This window comes from Ovis canadensis, chromosome 9 (assembly GCF_042477335.2).
Source record: "Ovis canadensis isolate MfBH-ARS-UI-01 breed Bighorn chromosome 9, ARS-UI_OviCan_v2, whole genome shotgun sequence".
Lineage (NCBI taxonomy): Eukaryota > Metazoa > Chordata > Mammalia > Artiodactyla > Bovidae > Ovis > Ovis canadensis.
The window spans coordinates 88,595,193-88,613,508 of record NC_091253.1 but is presented as its reverse complement, the minus strand read 5'-3'; the positions used below and the strand labels follow the sequence as shown (position 1 = coordinate 88,613,508).

General features: G+C 38.0%; 1 protein-coding gene across 3 annotated transcripts in view; it reads right to left on the bottom strand.

Annotated features, from left to right (window-relative positions):
• Positions 1-18,316, bottom strand: part of STK3 (serine/threonine kinase 3) — a 310,137-nt gene that overhangs the window by 116,185 nt on the left and 175,636 nt on the right. For all 3 annotated transcript variants that reach the window (XR_011259059.1, XR_011259060.1, XM_069600533.1), the window contains exons 7-8: positions 16,905-17,042; positions 6,701-6,826 (exon numbers count right to left, since the gene is read on the bottom strand). Coding sequence is in view for 1 of the 3 variants with exons in the window: in XM_069600533.1 (XP_069456634.1) it covers positions 6,701-6,826; positions 16,905-17,042 (264 nt within the window). In the remaining 2 variants the exon portion in view is untranslated. The remainder of the gene's footprint in view (positions 1-6,700; positions 6,827-16,904; positions 17,043-18,316) is intronic.

The window sequence follows — 18,316 nt, the reverse complement described above, 5'->3', positions numbered from 1 at the left end:
AGACCACCTAACCTGCCTCTTGAGAAATATGTATGCAGGTCAGGAAGCAACAGTTAGAACTGGACATGGAACAACAGACTGGTTCCAAAAAGGAAAAGGAGTACGTCAAGGCTGTATATTGTCACCCCGCTTATTTAACTTCTATGCAGAGTACATCATGAGAAACGCTGGGCTGGAAGAAACACAAGCTGGAATCAAGATTGCCAGGAGAAATATCAATAACCTCAGATATGCAGATGACACCACCCTTAGGGCAGAAAGTGAAGAGGAGTTAAAAAGCCTCTTAATGAAAGTGAAAGAGGAGAGTGAAAAAGTTGGCTTAAAGCTCAACATTCAGAAAACAAAGATCATGGCATCTGGTCCCATCACTTCATGGGAAATAGATGGGGAAACAGTGGAAACAGTGTCAGACTTTCTTTTTTGGGGCTCCAAAATCACTACAGATGGTGACTGCAGCCATGAAATTAAAAGACGCTTACTCCTGGGCAGAAAAGTTATGACCAATCTAGATAGCATATTCAAAAGCAGAGACATTACCTTGCCGACTAAGGTCCGTCTAGTCAAGGCTATGGTTTTTACTGAGGTTATGTATGGATGTGAGAGTTGGACTGTGAAGGAAGGCTGAGTGCCGAAGAATTGATGCTTTTGGACTGTGGTGTTGGAGAAGACTCTTGAGAGTCCCTTGGACTGCAAGGAGATCCAACCAGTCCATTCTAAAGGAGATCAGCCCTGGGATTTCTTTGGAAGGAATGATGCTAAAGCTGAAGCTCCAGTACTTTGGCCACCTCATGTGAAGAGTTGACTCATTGGAAAAGACTCTGATGCTGGTAGGGATTGGGGGCAGGAGCAGAAGGGGACGACAGAGGATGAGATGGCTGGATGGCATCACTGACTTGATGGATGTGAGTCTGAGTGAACTCCGGGAGTTGGTGATGGACAGGGAGGCCTGGTGTGCTGCGATTCATGGGGTCGCAAAGAGTCGGACACGACTGAGCGACTGAACTGGACTGATAGAAGGACTCCAGATCCACTCTGCACATCTTGTTCTTAGAAGTTTTTCTGCCTCTGCATGTATATATATTTATTTATATTCAGAGCACAAGTGATAAAATGACCTGAAGATAGAAACTACTGCCTGAGAACATAACATAAAGCAAAGTGTATGAATACTGCTCATAGTATGTGACTCTGTCAAGACAATTTTTTCTTATAATTTCAATAAAGCAACAAAAAATAACATAATAGTTTCATCTAAAAATATCAGCTTGGTCCCAGAGATAAATGCTTATTCTAAAACTAAGAAATCATTAAATCTGATGCAATTTTTAAATCTATCCATATTATTTTGGAAGCCTTCCCTTCAAAAGGTAAAACCTAATACCCCACACCTTGAGTGTGCACTCTACTGTATAACATATACCTAAAACAATAGGATGGATTCCGAATGGGGCAATGAGCAGAGGCTGGATACACTCAAGAGAGTTTCATTTAGTAACAGCATGAAAAGTGACAAACTTTTAGCTCTTTTATTTTGGACACTGATTCATCCAATTAGATCTTATATTAAAAAGTCACTGTGTATGATAAGAGATAAGAGTCTAACTTCACACTTTTACATGTGGCTATTCAGCTGTCCCTCAGACATATTATATTTAATTTATATGCAGAGTACATCATGAGAAATGCTGGGCTGGATGAAGCATAAGCTGGAATCAAGATTTCCGGGAGAAATATCAATAACCTCAGATAACGCAGATGACACCACCCTTATGGCAGAAAGTGAAGAGGAACTAAAAAGCCTCTTGATGAAAGTGGAAGAGGAGAGTGACAAAGTTGGCTTAAAGCTCAACATTCAGAAAACTAAGATCATGACATCTGGTCCCATCACTTCATGGCAAATAGATGGGGAAACAGTGGCAGACTTTATTTTGGGGGGCTCCAAAATCACTGCAGATGGTGATTGCAGCCATGAAATTAAAAGACACTTGCTCCTTGGAAGAAAAGTTATGACCAATATAGACAGCATATTAAAAAGCAGAGACATTACTTTGCCAACAAAGGTCCGTCTAGTCAAAGCTATGGTTTTTCCAGTGGTCATGTATGGATGTGAGAGTTGGACCATAAGAAAGCTGAGCATCGAAGAACTGATGCTTTTGAACTGTGGTGTTGGAGAAGACTCTTGAGAGTCCTTTGGACTGCAAGGAGATCCAACGAATCCATCCTAAAGGAAATTAGTCCTGAATATTCACCGGAAGGACTGACGCTAAAGCTAAAACTTCAGTATTTTGGCCACCTGATGTGAAGAACTGACTCATTTGAAAAGACCCTGATGCTGGGACAGACTGAAGGCGGGAGGAGAAGGGCATGACAGAGGATGAGATGGTTGGATGGCATCATCGACTCAATGAACATAAGTTTGAGTAAACTCCGGGAGTTGGTGATGGACAGGGAGGCCTGGCGTGTTGCAGTCCATGGGGTTGCAAAGAGTGAGACACAACTGAGCAACTGAACTGAACTGACTGACTGACTCATTCAGCTGTCCCAGCATCATCCATTAAAAAGACTGTTCTTTTTCCACTGAATGGTCTCCATACCTTAGTTGAAAATTAATTGGCCATAGATAACATGATTTATTTCTGGACTCTCAATTGTTTCGGACTTTCTATTCCATTGATTTTTATATCAATCCTTATGCCAGTACCACACTGATTTAATTACTGTAGGTTTGTATTATATTCTGAAATTGGAAAGTGAATTCTCTAACTTTGTTCTTCTTTTTCAGTATTATTTTAGCTACTTGGGGGCCCCTTTTCCATATGAGTTTGAAGATAGGCTTTTCCTTTTCTCAAGAAAAAGATCATAAAGACTGGATGAATATGTGAGTCACTTTGAGAAGTACTGCCATTTAAACAATATTAAGTCTTCCAATCCATGAACATGGGATATCTCTTCAGTGATTTAGGTATTCTTTAATTTCTTTTAGCAATGTATTATATTTTTCACTGTATAATTATTTTACCTCCTTGGTTAAACTGTTTCTTAGGTCCATTCTCTTGGATGCTATTGTAAATGCAACTGTTTTCTTAAGTACCCTTTTGCATTGTTCAATGCTAGTGCATAAAAATATAACTGATTTTTATATGCTGATCTTGTACTAAACTTGCTTATTAACTCTAGAAGGTTTAGATTTTTTGAACAGATAACATCTAGGAAGCTGCTCTACCTTAAGAAGACCAAAACAAAGGCAAGCCTCTGTGTCAGTCCCACAGGGAACTGCCGGATAGTTCAACACAGAGAAGCACACGTTTCTGAGCATAAGGTTATTACCCCTCTCCCCTGCCCCCAAGCTGCACTGTCCCCATGGCTGCACTGAGCTAAAAAACCAGGAATGGCAGGCATCCAAAAACGCAAAAATGCCACAACACTTTCTTACCAAAACTCAACATTCTTAAACTTCTTCGTTAAGCACTCCCCAGGTTGTTTTACGTTTTTTATTAGATTGCAGTGTTTTGAAAAGATTGATCTGTCAGTTTCTGCTAACTTAACGGTTTCTTCATTTTATTTGTTACAAGAAACTACTGGGAAAACTCCACCATTCTCCACGATCAGTAGCTTCTTTTAACAAATAAAATGTGGTGGAACTGACAGAGCACAACTCTTGAGACTATGTCATAAAAGGCATTGAGATGTCCCCTTTGTTCTCTCTCTTGGAGCACTTGCTCCAAGAGAAGTCAGCTGCCAGACTGTGAAGACTCTCAAACAGACCTATGGAGAGTCCCACACAGCAAGTTGCTGAATCAGTCTGCCAACAGTCATACGAGTGAGCTACCTTGGAACTGCAGTCCTTGTGACTATAGCTCTGACCAACATTTAAACCGCAACCTCAGAAGAGAGTCTGAGTCAAAGGCATCCAATAAAGTCACTGCTGGAAAAATGATCTACAGATATCAAAACATAATAAATGCATATTGTTTTAAACTGCTAGGTTTGGGCAGTATATGGTATTTAAAGCTGAGGCCTGAAAGATGAGAAGCTAGTCACCCAGTGAGTTCTAGAGGAAGAGGCGTGTTTCAAGCAGAGGGGATGGCAAATGCTAAGGCCCTGCACAAGGAAAGTCACTGACATGTTAAAAAAACCTGAAAGAAGATCAGTGTCACAGGAGCTCGGTGAACAAGAGAAAAACACTGAAGAAAAGAGGTCACCAAAACAGCGGAAAGTAACTGAAGTGACTGCAAGAGAGTCTTTAAACCAATGAAAACTGCTAAGTTCTAGGGTAATCAAAGGTACCTTATCCGTAAAAAAAAAATGGAAATCAACCTATAATTAAGTACAGGTAGATAAGAGCCAAGCAATAACAGTCACTAGTCCAATGGCAGCTAGGCAGTTAACTAGTCCAAAACTCACGACAAGCTTACATAAAGTGAAGGAAAGCTACTGGGTACCACCCCAGAGGGGCAAAAACTGGACTTTTTAGAGAACATAACCTTATTGAAAAGTATGTAACTCTGATAAGCTAATGTTGTTTATTTTTAGAAGTTCTAATAAATATTGGATTGAAAACTGAGCATAAAGTCTTAATGAAGAGGCCTAAAAGTAAAAAAGCCCTAGCTTTATTCTTGGGTTTCTCACTAGTTTTGTCAACTTTGGTAAATAACTTCACTCCTAATTTCACTTAACTACAAAATGAAATAATAATATACACATGTCCAGTCTTACCTTTTTTAAGATCAAATAAAATAATATGATAAAAATGTTTTGAAACTACAAAAAAAAAAAAAAAAAGACATATACAAATCTGATCATTTGTAGAGAGAAACCAAAAAAACTAACTGTATCTATTATCACATAGGAACACAGGGTGGAAACTATAACCCTTTGAGAGCATGAACCAAGATCTTTACATCATCCCATATTACTTATAGAAACACCTTTATGGGGATGCTATTTTAAAATTCTGAATGGTGAAATCATTGGCAAAAAAATTTATATCTAGAATGTAAGCTTAAAGCATCTGTTTCACCAGGCAGTTCATAGCTACTGCCAAATGAATAACTGATGCAGCTGAATATCTAAAGAAAATGAATACAAATCAGTTCTGAGGCTTCCCTGGTGGCTCAGTGGTAAAGAATCTACCTGCCAACGCAGGAGACCCGGGTTCAATCCCTGATCCGAGAAGACCCCACATTCCATGGAGCAACTAAGCCAGTGTGCCACAACTACTGAGCCTGTGCTCCAGAGTCCAGGAATCACAACTATTGTGCCCTCTCGCCATACCTACCGAAGCTTGCGCACCCTGGACCATGCTCTGCAAAATGAGAAGCCAATTCAATGAGAAGTCCGGTCACTGAAACTAGAGCCCACATAGCAATGAAGACCCAGTACAGCCAATTAAAAACAAAATAAAACAAAAAAACAGCTCTGAAAAGACGCACACTTGTCCTTGTTTGGGATACCATATGGCACAAGGTTTAATAACAGCTGAAAAGGGTAAAAGAATTTCAAAAGGAATGCCAAGTAGATAACCAGTCTCTGAAATTAAAAATAAATTTGAGAGCTTCCTGGTGGTCCAATGGTTGAGAATCTGCCTGCCAATGCAGGGGACACAGGTTCAATCTGGGCTCGGGGAGGACCCCACATGCCAGAGGGCAACTGAGCCCATGCGCCACAACTACTGAAGCCTGCGCTCTAAAGCCTGTGCTCTGTGAGAGAGAAGCCACCACAGTGAGAAGCCCATGCACCACCATCAGACAGTGGCCCCCTCTCACCACAACTGGACAAGGCCAACAGGCAGAAGCGAAGGACCAGAGCCGCCAAAAAACAGATAGATAATAAATTTTTAGGGTACATTTGAATCAGCAAAATAACAGGGTTTGTGTACAAAAACCTTAAGATTAATTTAAAAACCTTCTCTGGGAAAATACAGATGATGTTATCAAAGACTTCAATCATCATAAACATAAAATATCTGTGTTTTGAGATTTAGTGACTAGCTGGATACCCAGGAGGTAGTCATCTCTATATCCTAACCAGAAAAACAAAATTACATAATTTGAAACAAGGAAACAAATCATTAGTGAATCACAGAAACAGTAGACACTATTAAATGTGATATAAAGATACAACCTTTTACTTTATTAAAATGCACTGATGCACTAATTTAAAGTAAATGGAATAAGCTGGTCCTTTTATGCCCCTCCTACTTTCTCTAATAACCCATCTTCTGCTGTGGCATCAACCCATCGATGATCAGTTAAAAGCAAGTTCCAGAAAATATAACATCAGTTCAGTTCAGTCGCTCACTTGTGTCTGACTCTTTGTGACCCTAAGGACCACAGCACGCCAGGCCTCCCTGTCTGTCACCAATTCCCAGAGTCTACTCAAACTCATCTCCATTGAGTCAGTGATGCCATCCAACCAAATTGACCAAATTCAAGAAAACATTTATTCAACAAACAAGAGAGCTAATATCAACCAGACAACAGATATTGTATAGTTCCTCATCAGTCACTAATGCTTAGCTACCAGAAAAGAGTAGTGAACATTTAACAGAAACAAAATATATTTTGGGATTTAATGAACAAATATACTTCACTTGTATAACAAAACAGAAAGTGCTATTAATATATTTAAAGAAAAAAACTGAAATTATAGAAAAAATCCTCAGAAGAAAAAGATTAACTTTTTTAGGGTAATTACGAACCGAATTTTCTTCTTCCTCTTCCTGTTCTCGCTGCTGTTCTTCATGTCTTTTAGCTTTGATCTCCATTGCTTCTGTGATCAGGTCTCTTAAAATCGATACAGGTTTTGCATTCTTAATAAAAGGGTGCTAGAAAAGTAAAATTCAATGGTATAAATTCAAATGGATTCTCTGAATTACATCTTAGAAACATTAAAACAATATGTAAACGTGAACCAGGATAATAGGCTTCAATGACTGGTCCTTTATCCAGAATTAAATAGAAAGGTTAAGAACAGAGAATATTTCAGCTGCTTTAGAAATAAAGATTTCACTTTTTTAGGTTTACTTGTTTTTAAAAAGACCACTGCAGAACACAAAAACAAACGTAATCTTGTTGATAAAAATACATCACCATTAGAGACACAATTTTCCAAAGGAAGTAAAGATTACGTAGTCAGAAAGCCAAATTTTTTTTTTAAAGGTTGGAGTATATGTGTGCTTAGTTGCTCAGTCGCGTCTGACTCTGCAACCCCCATGGACCGCAGCCTGCCAGGCTCCTCTGTTCATGGGATTCTCCAGGCAAGAATACTGAAGTGGGTTGCCATTCCCTTCTCCAGGGGATCATTCCGACTCAGGGATTGAACCCAGGTCTCCTGCATTGCAGGCAGATTCTTTACTGTGTGAGCCACCAGGGAAGCCCAAAGATCAGTGATTATATTACATAAAAAAATAAGATGATTTTGGTATTGTTACAAATTTTAATTAATCTTAACAAGCCGACTGCTAAAATCAGTAGTCAAAAGGAAGACAACTATTTTTTTTTACTTCTTTTACATATTTTCTATTTATTACATATTTAATACTGTAATCATTTCCAAGGGAAAAGTAAAAAATAATAATAAAAGAAAAATATTTTTCAGAAAATAAGTATTACTTAATTTCTATACTATATATAAAGTAACTTTTCACTTCTTTTTTTTGGTATCATCATGATGTAGCTAAAACATCTGAGTTTGCAACAATCCTGATAAAAAGAAACAGAACCACCAGAAAATACCTGGGTGTTTGACGACTTTGTAATTCAAAAGGGGGAACATGAGAGAATGTAGAAGGAAAGGTTAAAAGTTTAATTTGGAATAGATAACTGTATTTTGAATCAGCAATACAGCTTCAAAGTGTAATTTAAGGCGATGGCACCCCACTCCAGTACTCTTGCCTGGAAAATCCATGGACGGAGGAGCCTGGTAGGCTACAGTCCATGGGGTCGCTAAGAGTCAGACATGACTGAGTGACTTCACTTTCACTTTTCACTTTCATGCATTGGAGAAGGAAATGGCAACCCACTCCAGTGTTCTCGCCTGGAGAATCCCAGAGACGGGGGAGCCTGGTGGGCTGCTGTCTATGGGGTCGCACAGAGTCGGACATGACTGACGTGACTTAGCAGCAGCAGCAGATAAGAATCAGATGAAAGTCGTCTGAGTTATTTTAATAAAGACTAATACGACACAAAAATATTTTTAAAGGTAAAACAATTTCAGTGCTAAAGAAGAAATTTACTGACATTTGTAGGAGGCTTTCAAATGGTGAAGGGATCATTTGGGAAAACTAAGAGTAAGAATTTTACCTGAACACAGCAGTTCTAGGATAGATGACAAAGAACTAATAAATTCTTTTGTAGCAGTTACAGACTAATCACCAGATAAATTAAGTTCTATCAACATACCTGTGGTGGAGACTCCTGGTCACTCACCAAAACGGCGCTGGGACTGGACCTACGGCTGCCCAGCTACCTCCTGCCTCCCGCAGACCCCCTTTCAGTTGGATGTGATTATGGGCTGAGTTCTCACCAATGCAACACTGGTATTTCACTGGCACTGAATGAAATATCAGTGTCTGTGTTGTGTTCCAGCCCTCTGATCTGGACCTCAGAACAGTGACAGTGGGCACTCTTCTGTGATTTCTTCTCTTTCTGCCACGTTGGGAAACAGACAAAGACAGTGTCCTAAAGGATGACCGAGAGCAAGAAGGAAGAAATCCCAGTCCTGCATCAGAATTCCTGAGTAACACTGGTAAAGAGGCTGCAAAAATTAGTAGTAACTGAATATATGCTTTTTACCCTTAAAGAACTTATTATCCAAAATAAGGAATAAAAGATAAATGCATAAAAAAATTACAGTGTGACATACAAGTCACATTCATGACGATCTAACACAGTCTATATGATTAAGCAATATAAGAGTAAATGACTAGGTGAGGTAATATCAGGTGTCTCATGGAGAAGAAACAGACTGTTTCAGGGAGAAGGAAAGGTGTGAATGATATGAACACACACACAAAGACAGAGGATGGATGTGAAACACCGTAGGAAGAGCTGTTGAGCCAAAACAGGAACATGGCTTACAGAAATGGTGTCCTGAGAGTTTAGATACAGGTAACAGTGGGACAAGAAGGATACATACTCAGAATGAGATACCGGAATTTTGCCTGACAGCCCCTTTAATTACATAGATGAGAGAATAGTGTAAGAAAAGAATGAGATACCACAATCTTGCAGTAGAGTTTAGGAATGAAGTAAGATGGGGAGAAGCTGTAAAACAGGTGTAAATTATTAAGAACCTGGGTTAAAAAAAAAATAGCAGCCACAATCAAGAGGAAATACTGAATCTGATGGAAAAACTCTCAAGAAGGATTTGGAGACTATGTATTAACAGAAGTAAAAGAAGACTAACACAGCAAAAGCTGAGAACCAGTAGAACTGTACCTCTTTAAAGGCAAAAAAAATTATCAAATTGTATTTATACTTTATCTTTTCAGGAAAAATTATGAGCCAAATTCCAAGCCACAGTTTTATCTTTAAGAAATGCCAAAGTACACATCCAGTCTATTGCAAACTTACTTTCATGCAGTTCATTGTGAACTGACTACACAGTGTTACGCTAACATTAATCTACAGAGCTTAACATTCCTAATCTCAAAATCTCAGTATGTCTTACTTCGTTTGTACTCATTTTTTTCCCTACATAATCACTACAGGCATGATTCTGACCAACAAAGAGGAACTGGCTAATAAAGTTAAAAGAACTTTAAGAACAAGGCCATAATATTTGAGCATTCTTGAGGGAAGGCATCACCAACTCGATGGACATGGGTTTGGGTGGACTCCAGGAGTCGGTGATGGACAGGGAGGCCTGGCGTGCCGTGGTTCATGGCGTCGCAAAGAGTCGGACACGACTGAGTGACTGAACTGAACTGATCATCATAAGAAAAGTTTTATCAGACACATTGGCAGATTTTTTTAAGAATATTTGAAAGCTTTTTACAAGTAGCTGGTAGTAAAATTTTAAAATGCAAAGCAACATAAAAAAGAACAGAACAACAGCAAAAACCAGAGAAAACAAGGTGGCAAAACTGAAACACGATACGTGACTGAAACGTTGCTGGTGCAAACCAGTGCAAATAAGTGTGCTGAGCTTCCGACACAGCGGGATCTTAGTTCAGCACTGAAAGACACTGAGTCCATAAGATAAATTCAGCTACGTGCTTTCTATATGAGGTATACTTAAATCCAAATTACGTTTCTACCAGGGGATACTAAAAAGAACTTGGTTTAAAAGTCAACGACAGGCAATGAAATATCAAACATAAAACAACGTCAAGAAGAACATGATCAAAAAAAAGCAGAAATGAAGACAAAAAATGGTAAGTGAAGGAAGAGTCATACAATATTAATAAGGGACATAAGACAAAGAAACATTATCGTTATAAATTTGATATATTAGTATAGCATTATGATATATAACAAAAACAGAGACCTAAGAAGATCTAAATAAATAAGAAGAGGAGACATTAGTATTTCTTTTTTAGTCACTGAGAAATGGAACACTAAAAATTAAAGACTAAAGCAATCTGAATAATATAATCAGACTGAGTTAACAGAAAAATCAATAAACAGAAGTAATATCTTTTTGTTAAATGCCTAGAAAAGCATGTGGTACCAGCATAAGAATGGAAAGAACAACAAAACAATATAATGCCTGGAAATAGAATATAATGTACAAAATAAGTTGGCATATTATGAAACCAGCAATTCCAACCAGTGAGGAAAAAATACTGCTTCGTTATTTTGGGGGTTGGGGGGTTTGAGAGAAAGGTTTTGAATTAAGTTAGATCTTCACCACAGAAGTTATCAAAATAAATTACAGATGGATTAAGAAGTTAAAAGTCAAAAAATGGAAATATAAAAGAACTGGTAACACCAGAGAATATTTATACGTTCAACCCAGTGCCATGAAACAAGGGAAAAAACCATAAATGAACTAAAACTTTAACATTTATGTCAGACAAGAGGGTAGTTACTTTAAGACTTTTAAAATGAGTATCAATAAGAAAAAGATAAACAGACCAAATTCTAAAAGGCAACACAGTTTCCCAATTTCTGGGTGTATCTAGGGTTTCTGCCGCAGTCCAGCGGTTAGGACTTGGGGCTTCACTTCAGGGGCCCAGGCTCAATCCCTGGTCTGGGAACTAAGATCCTGCAAACTGTGTGGCGTGGCAAAAAATTCAAGTATCTAAAGTAAAACATAATCTAAGAGGACGAGAATTCTTACACCACTCGAACTGAAGACAGAGACTACCCCAAATCAGCCTATCACGTTCTTGGGCATGTATTTTAAGAAGTAAAGCTGCTTAAAGATTTATTCTTCTAAAATCTGAACTGTTAAACTTTGTTCATGTTCTGAGTTATCAATTTCTAAACTGAAAGAATTTAAATTAATTATTTCTTCCAAGAAGTGAACTGCAGAAGAGCCTTCTGCTTCTGGGCAGACTGGGCAGTCATCCTTTCCTCTATACCGCTCCATCAAAGCATAGTGAAAACCCTGGTCATTATATATAAACAAGCACAGGAAGACATGGAAGGTGGCGAGAAGGTGGCAACCCAGCTTGGGACCGTGGCACTAAAGCAATGACACAGCTGTGAGTTCCATGGGCTTTCCTTTTACTTCTTTTATCCCAGCCTGGTTACTGAAGAAGTCAGGAACCCAGAAACACCCACAGACACAGACTAACACAGCCCCTATAAAAGCCTGCTCTCTCTTGAGTGAAAGGATCAGGAAAGGGACAGTTAGCCAGCACGCAACCCTCTCTTTTAAACAATAACCATTCTGCTCCACCAAACACTGCAGAGAAAACACTGACCCCACCCCATGCGGCAAAGGCTGGGTGGGGAACCTAGACTTCTACCCTCTGGAGGCTGTCCAATCCTTTCACTACAGTAGTATCTGAGAAGACCAAATCTTAAGCTGGGGCGCTCATCCACACCCAGCAGTATAAAAGGTGCTTCCCTCCCCCAGTGGGGAGTGTTGGTGGAGATCTCGTGACAACCTGGACTTCCAGCACTATCAGGCCATAATAAGGAAACCCCACCTCCCTCTCTGCTAGAGGGGACTGGAGGCGGCCGAGGGGAGAATCAGAACTTCCATCACTGCCCAGCTATACTGAGGCCCTGCAGTGACTGCAGAGGCCACTGAGGGAACCTGAGTCCTCAACCCTGGCTGGTGGTAATAAGGAGCCCCTCCCCAACCCTACAGATCAAAAGAGACCACGTAGGGGGGCCTGAACTTCTAACGCTACCTGACAGAAATGATGGTGCCCCTCCACCCCACTGAAGCACTATCAGAGAACACCACTTATTACAGAGAATTTAAGTAAGATCCAGCGTCTCAAAACATAATACTCAAAATGCCCAGGTTTCAAATGAAAATCACTCATCATAATAAGAAGCAAGAAACTATCAACTTAACTGGTTCAACAGATACCAACATCGAGATGACATGGATAACAGAATTATCTAGCAGGGATTTTAGAGCAGTCATAAAAATCCTTCAATAAACATGCCAGTAAATACATGACACATTAGAAAGTCTCAGCAAAGTATTAGAAGATACAAAAAAGAAACAAATGAAAAAATCAGAACTAAAATATAGAACAAAAATAAAACCTGATGGATGGGCTGGCTCTATAGCAGAATGAAGACAGAGAGGACTCAGTGAATCAGAATACGAAACAGTAGAAATTACACAGTATGAATGAGAGAAAGTCAGCTGGCATAAAAATGAACAGAATCTCAGGAATCTGTGGGAGTGAAACAAAAAAATCCAACACTTGTGTTAATGGAGTCCTACAAAGACAGTAGAGGGTAGGGCTGGAAAATGTCTGATAAAATAATAGTTGGAAACTTCCCCAAACTGGCAAGAGATATAAACCCACAGAGTCAAGAAGCTGAGCAGTACAGACTCAAAGAAATTCATACCAACACACATCATAATTAAACTTCTGAAAATAAAGGAAACAATCTTGAAAAGACCAAGGGGTAAGACAATTCAGATGACTGTAGATTTCTTATAAGAAACCATGGATATCGGAAGAATGTGGCACAACATTTTCCAAGTATTGAAAGGACTGTCAACCAAGGAAGGATTCTATAGCCAGTGAAAACATCCATCAGGAATGAAGAAGAAACAAGATCTTCTCAGGTGAAGGAAAATTAAGAGAATTTGTTAACTAAGGCCTACCCTAAATGAATGGCTAAAGGAAATCTTCTAAACAGAAGGAAAGGAACAAAAGAAGGAACTTCTGGAACATTAGGAGGAAGGACACTGGAGAGAACAGAAACAGGTTAAACACTTGTCCCTTATCCTGGTTTTCTCAATCGTTTAAAGGTTAAAATAAATATGACACTCTGATACGGACCTCAATGTAATGAAGAGGAAGTATTAAAGATAATTATATTATAAATGGGAGGGACAGCAAGGTAGATAAAGTTTCTACTCCTCACTTCAACTGGTAAAATGAAAACTAAGCCACATGCCCTGAGAGTTCACAAAGTGACCCACGACACCGCCTATCCCAGCCAAGCCCATGGGCTAATTTGAATAATGACGGATCTCGCTCTTCTAGAAGGCCAGACTAGGGCAAGAATTGACTTCCAGGTTCTAGGCTACCCACCAGAAGTACAGGGAACATTTCCAGATTAGGAATTCTAGGGCCACCAGGCTGGACTTGAACTGTCCCTGGGGATTCAATATCCTCATCTTTTGAAAACTAACGAGAGTTCAACTTAATCTCAAAGGATCCTTTCAGTCTCAGTCTGCTCTTTTAAACGTATACAATTATCTAGTGTTGGAAAACAAACCACTATAAAAAAATTCAGCATAAACTTCTCTTTAAAACCTGTTTATCAAAGTCTAGAAATCAATATTGTAAAATCTACACATGTAGGTTATAGGCAAATGTCCACTTAAACTTGGTAATAAGACTGTATTCTTAAAGTTAAAACATAATTTAACTTATAACATATAAAACATATGCAAAACTCCCTTAAGAGACAGAACAGGATGGCTTTCAGACATTCAGTAAAATTAAACTCGGAGTCTAATGAGACTCAAATGATACAACAGATAGTCATTCTGTCTAAAAGCTTTTAAAATCAGAAGTTTGCTATCTTAAATAAACATATATTGAATTTAATACACATGTATTAAGCACTACATGTATATTAAAGATACCAGGATACAGATACCTGTATTAAGATACCAGGAGTGCAAAAACAACTCCCTCCCCAAAAGAGTACCACTTGATCTTGAACCAGTTACAATCCAGGACAAAGACACAGAAACAAGTTATTTCATTCTAATATGGCAAATGACGAGCCCAGGCTGCTTACGGAAACCCAGAGAAACAATTAGCCTCAACAAAGATGAAAGGAAGGCTTTCTAGAGGAGTACCTAATTTGAATTTAGAAACAATGAGACAATGAGTAAAAAGGAGCCTGCTGGTAAAGGTGGTCTTTAAACTAGCAAGTGAGGAGTGAGAAAAGGCACAGAGGATTGAAAAAACATGATCTGTATGAAACATGAAACTGTAAGTCGACTATTTCAGCATTTATAAAGGGAAAAAAAGGGAAGTCAAGCAAGGGGTCAATTAAGAAGCCAGAGGAGGACACACCAACATTTTAACAGAGGGCCTCCATGCCCAACAACAGCACAACAGGAAAAGTTTTTTAAAAATCAAGAAAACAAATACTGGCTCATAAGCACTTTACAAAACCAGCTGCACTGTTTGCCCTCAATATAAAAAAAAAAAAATGCTTGAGCCAAACCCAGCTAGAAGCCAAAGAGTAACGAGCTTATTTACATAATCCATACAGGTCAACTGGGCTTCCCATGTGGCTCAGCTTGTAAAGAATCTGCCTGCAATGCGAGAGACCTGGGTTTGATCCCTGGGTTGGGAAGATCCCCTGGAGAAGGGAAAGGCTACTCATTCTAGTATTCTGGCCTGGAGAATTCCATGGACTGTATAGTCCATGGGGTTGCAAAGAGTCAGACACAACTGAGCAACTTTCACACATACAGATCAACTTCCTGTGCAGAAAGCAGAATGGAGAAAGGGTGACAAGTGAGGCTAGGGGACAAGTGGAATAAACCTAGAAGAATCCCTTGATCACTGTGTGATCTTTCATGAGTCATTGAACTTTTCTGGGCTTCAGTACTCTCACATACAAAATTAGGGAATTTTAGTGGAATAGTTCTTAAATGCTTTTCCACCCTAAGAATTCTAGGTTAAAAACAGAATTTCCTTAAAGAGATTAGAAAAGATTATGGAAGAAAGACCAGAAAGAAATATTAGTTAAATTACCCCAAAACCAGTAATTGGGTGTATTGGATTTACTTTCATCATCAGATTTTATACTATTTGTCCCATTTTTTTGGTTATTTCCCCTCCCCCCTTCTTTATGCCTTCTTTATGGTTAAATAATTTAGACATTCAACACAATAACTAACAACAGATCCTTGATTTATGTGCTTAAAATTCCTTTGAAGTGCTGACAATATTTCAAAAATAATGTTTCAATTAATTAACTTTTGAAAGGTAATATGGGCACATAAAACCAAACTCAAAAGAGTCTTTGGCAAAAAGAAAGTTTTCAGCCCACTATTGCTTCTCAGCCATGTAGTTATCTTCTCTGGAGGCCATTTTCTTGCTTATTTTTCTAGAGCTACTCCACCATAAGCATTGACATATGTATACATACATATATGAGTATGTGGCTGTGTGTATTTTGCCAGTAACTCCCCTCAGCAGACCTCATATTGCTTCCAATTTGTTGACAGATATTTATGTTGTTTCCAATCTTTTGCCATTATAATGGTTTATCAAGATTTTTTACACCTATGTTATTTCACACATGGTTAAATTTCTCTGTAAATTGCTAGAAGAGTAACTACTGGGTCAAAGAATATATGCTGTTTCATTCTAGACAGATTTTGCTAAACTGCCTTTCATGGAAACAGTACTAAAGCTAAATTTTTGTAACAATAAACCTTATATTAAAGAGCTAGTTTCTAACATTCTCAATAATTCCTTTTTTAAAAAACATTACCTTGGAAAAATCACTTTTTATAACTATGTTTTTAATCTTTTTGTCACTTAAAAAGAACTATTCTCCAAATACCAAGTTTTGTTAACATGCACACTTTTCATAGTACACAGGTCTAACTCAATTCTGCTGGAAAGTAAAGACTCATGAATAATTACTAAAGGTATTAAATTATTTCTACTTGCATTTAATGTCAAAACATTTGAAAAAAAAAAAAAGCCTCCTGACACTCTGGATACAAAGTCTACTTGTACAGGGACACTGAAACTCTTCCTTTAGGTCATCTTGTAACCAGCATCTACAACATGCGATCTTCTCAAGGAGTTCAGGGATTTCATATTCACATATCTTACAGGGCAAAAAGTCAAAGAAGAAATGCTGGGTCAAGGAATAATACATCTGGAAGTTAAAACATAAGAAACAATAACAATGGAAAAGAAACTCATTTCTGAAATGAGAACCCTACAGAAGTTTAGTTTTAACACAATTTTACGAGGAAAGAATTGGCAACAAAAATTAGTGTGGGAGGGGGGAGGGCACAAAATTGAACTTGGAAAACAAAATTTTTAAATGAAAGAAACAGAATATACAGGAGAAGAAAGGTATGTCTGTCTGTCTGTCTGTCTGTCTGTACATCAATCCATATTTCCTGGAAAGTTTACATCTTTATAAATCAGTTAATGAATAAATAAATCAGTTAATGAAACTCATAATGATCTTGGTCAATGTCAGAAAAAGCTAAAAGGCATATAAAGAAAGTATCCTCCTGTTAGAGACACAAGCACTGACCTGTAAAAGTTGTGTTGCAGTAGCTCTCTGCTCAGGACTCTTCACTAGGCACTTTTTAACAAAATCGGTGAAATCATCAGACCAAAGTTCTGGCTTCCTGAATGTTGGTGGTGGGTTTGTGGGAATCATAAATATAGCCTGATACAAACGAAAAATCCAAAAGACACAGTAAGAATCACAATAACACAGCAAATAAACAAATCTCTATCTATCTTTAATCAGACTCAAAAATCTGAAAAACAAATTTAAGCTCTTCTAGGATTTCCAGTCAAATTGCAATTCAGGAAGCAAAGCCATCTGCTACTAATGTAATCATTTCCCATTAAATTTCCTCTATTTGAATTGTAGCTCATTGAGCACATCATTCTTTATTTTATCTATTATTTTTAATCAGTCTCCAAAGAAGACTGTATTTCTAACCCTTTTACCAAACTGAGGACATTCTCTGGTTAAACAGATATATACTTCAATTTTGCTATTGCATGCCAGACTTATTTCCCATTTCAGTATTTTTTTTCAGCACTGCTATTTAGAATGGCTAGCAGCAGCTTAATTTGCTTCTGCAATTCAGAATATTTAAGTACAAATATAATTATTGCTGTGGTTTGAAATAATACTTGATGGAAGCAAGTCTTTAATTTCTCTTTCTAAATATTTGAGTCAAGAATCCAAATTAAAAGTTTTAAAAGTAATATATCACTTTATCACTAATGATTTAATTTAATATTAATAACTTATGGTAGCTCAGACTGTAAAGATTCTCCCTGCAGTGTAGGAGACCCAGGTTCAGTCCCTGAGTTGGGATGATCCGCTGGAGAAGGGAATGACTACCCACTCCAGTATTCTTGCCTGGAGAAGTCCATGGACAGAGGAGCCTGATGAGTTATAGTCCGTGGGGTTGCAAAGAGCCGAACATGTAAGCAACTAATACTTTCATTTCTTCACTTTCACTCATGATAATACATTCAGAGAGCTCAAAACTTCAAAAACTTAAAAAAAAAATCTCCCTGTCATCTTGTCTTCATAGCTACCAAGTCATCCTTTTTTTGACCAAGAGAATTAATTCCTAAAGTTCTTAGAAAATCACTGTATGCAATGAATTAACTTCTCTCCTGGGCTGTAGAATAGTTCCTGATAAAATACCATCACTAAAACAACATTTTCTTTGCAAGGATATGAAAACCATAATAAAGTTAAAACAAATGTATCCTGCACACAACAAATATTACATATCATCACTTTCATTTCCACATAATGTTATTTTAAAAAGACAAGAGACAAACATGGCAATGACAAAAATTTTACAAAGTAAAATGAACTCAACCATATTATAACTACCTGTAGTGTAAGAGGTAAGTTTATATATAATGACATAACAGGTGACATGAGGAAAAAATGGCTTTTCAGCAATC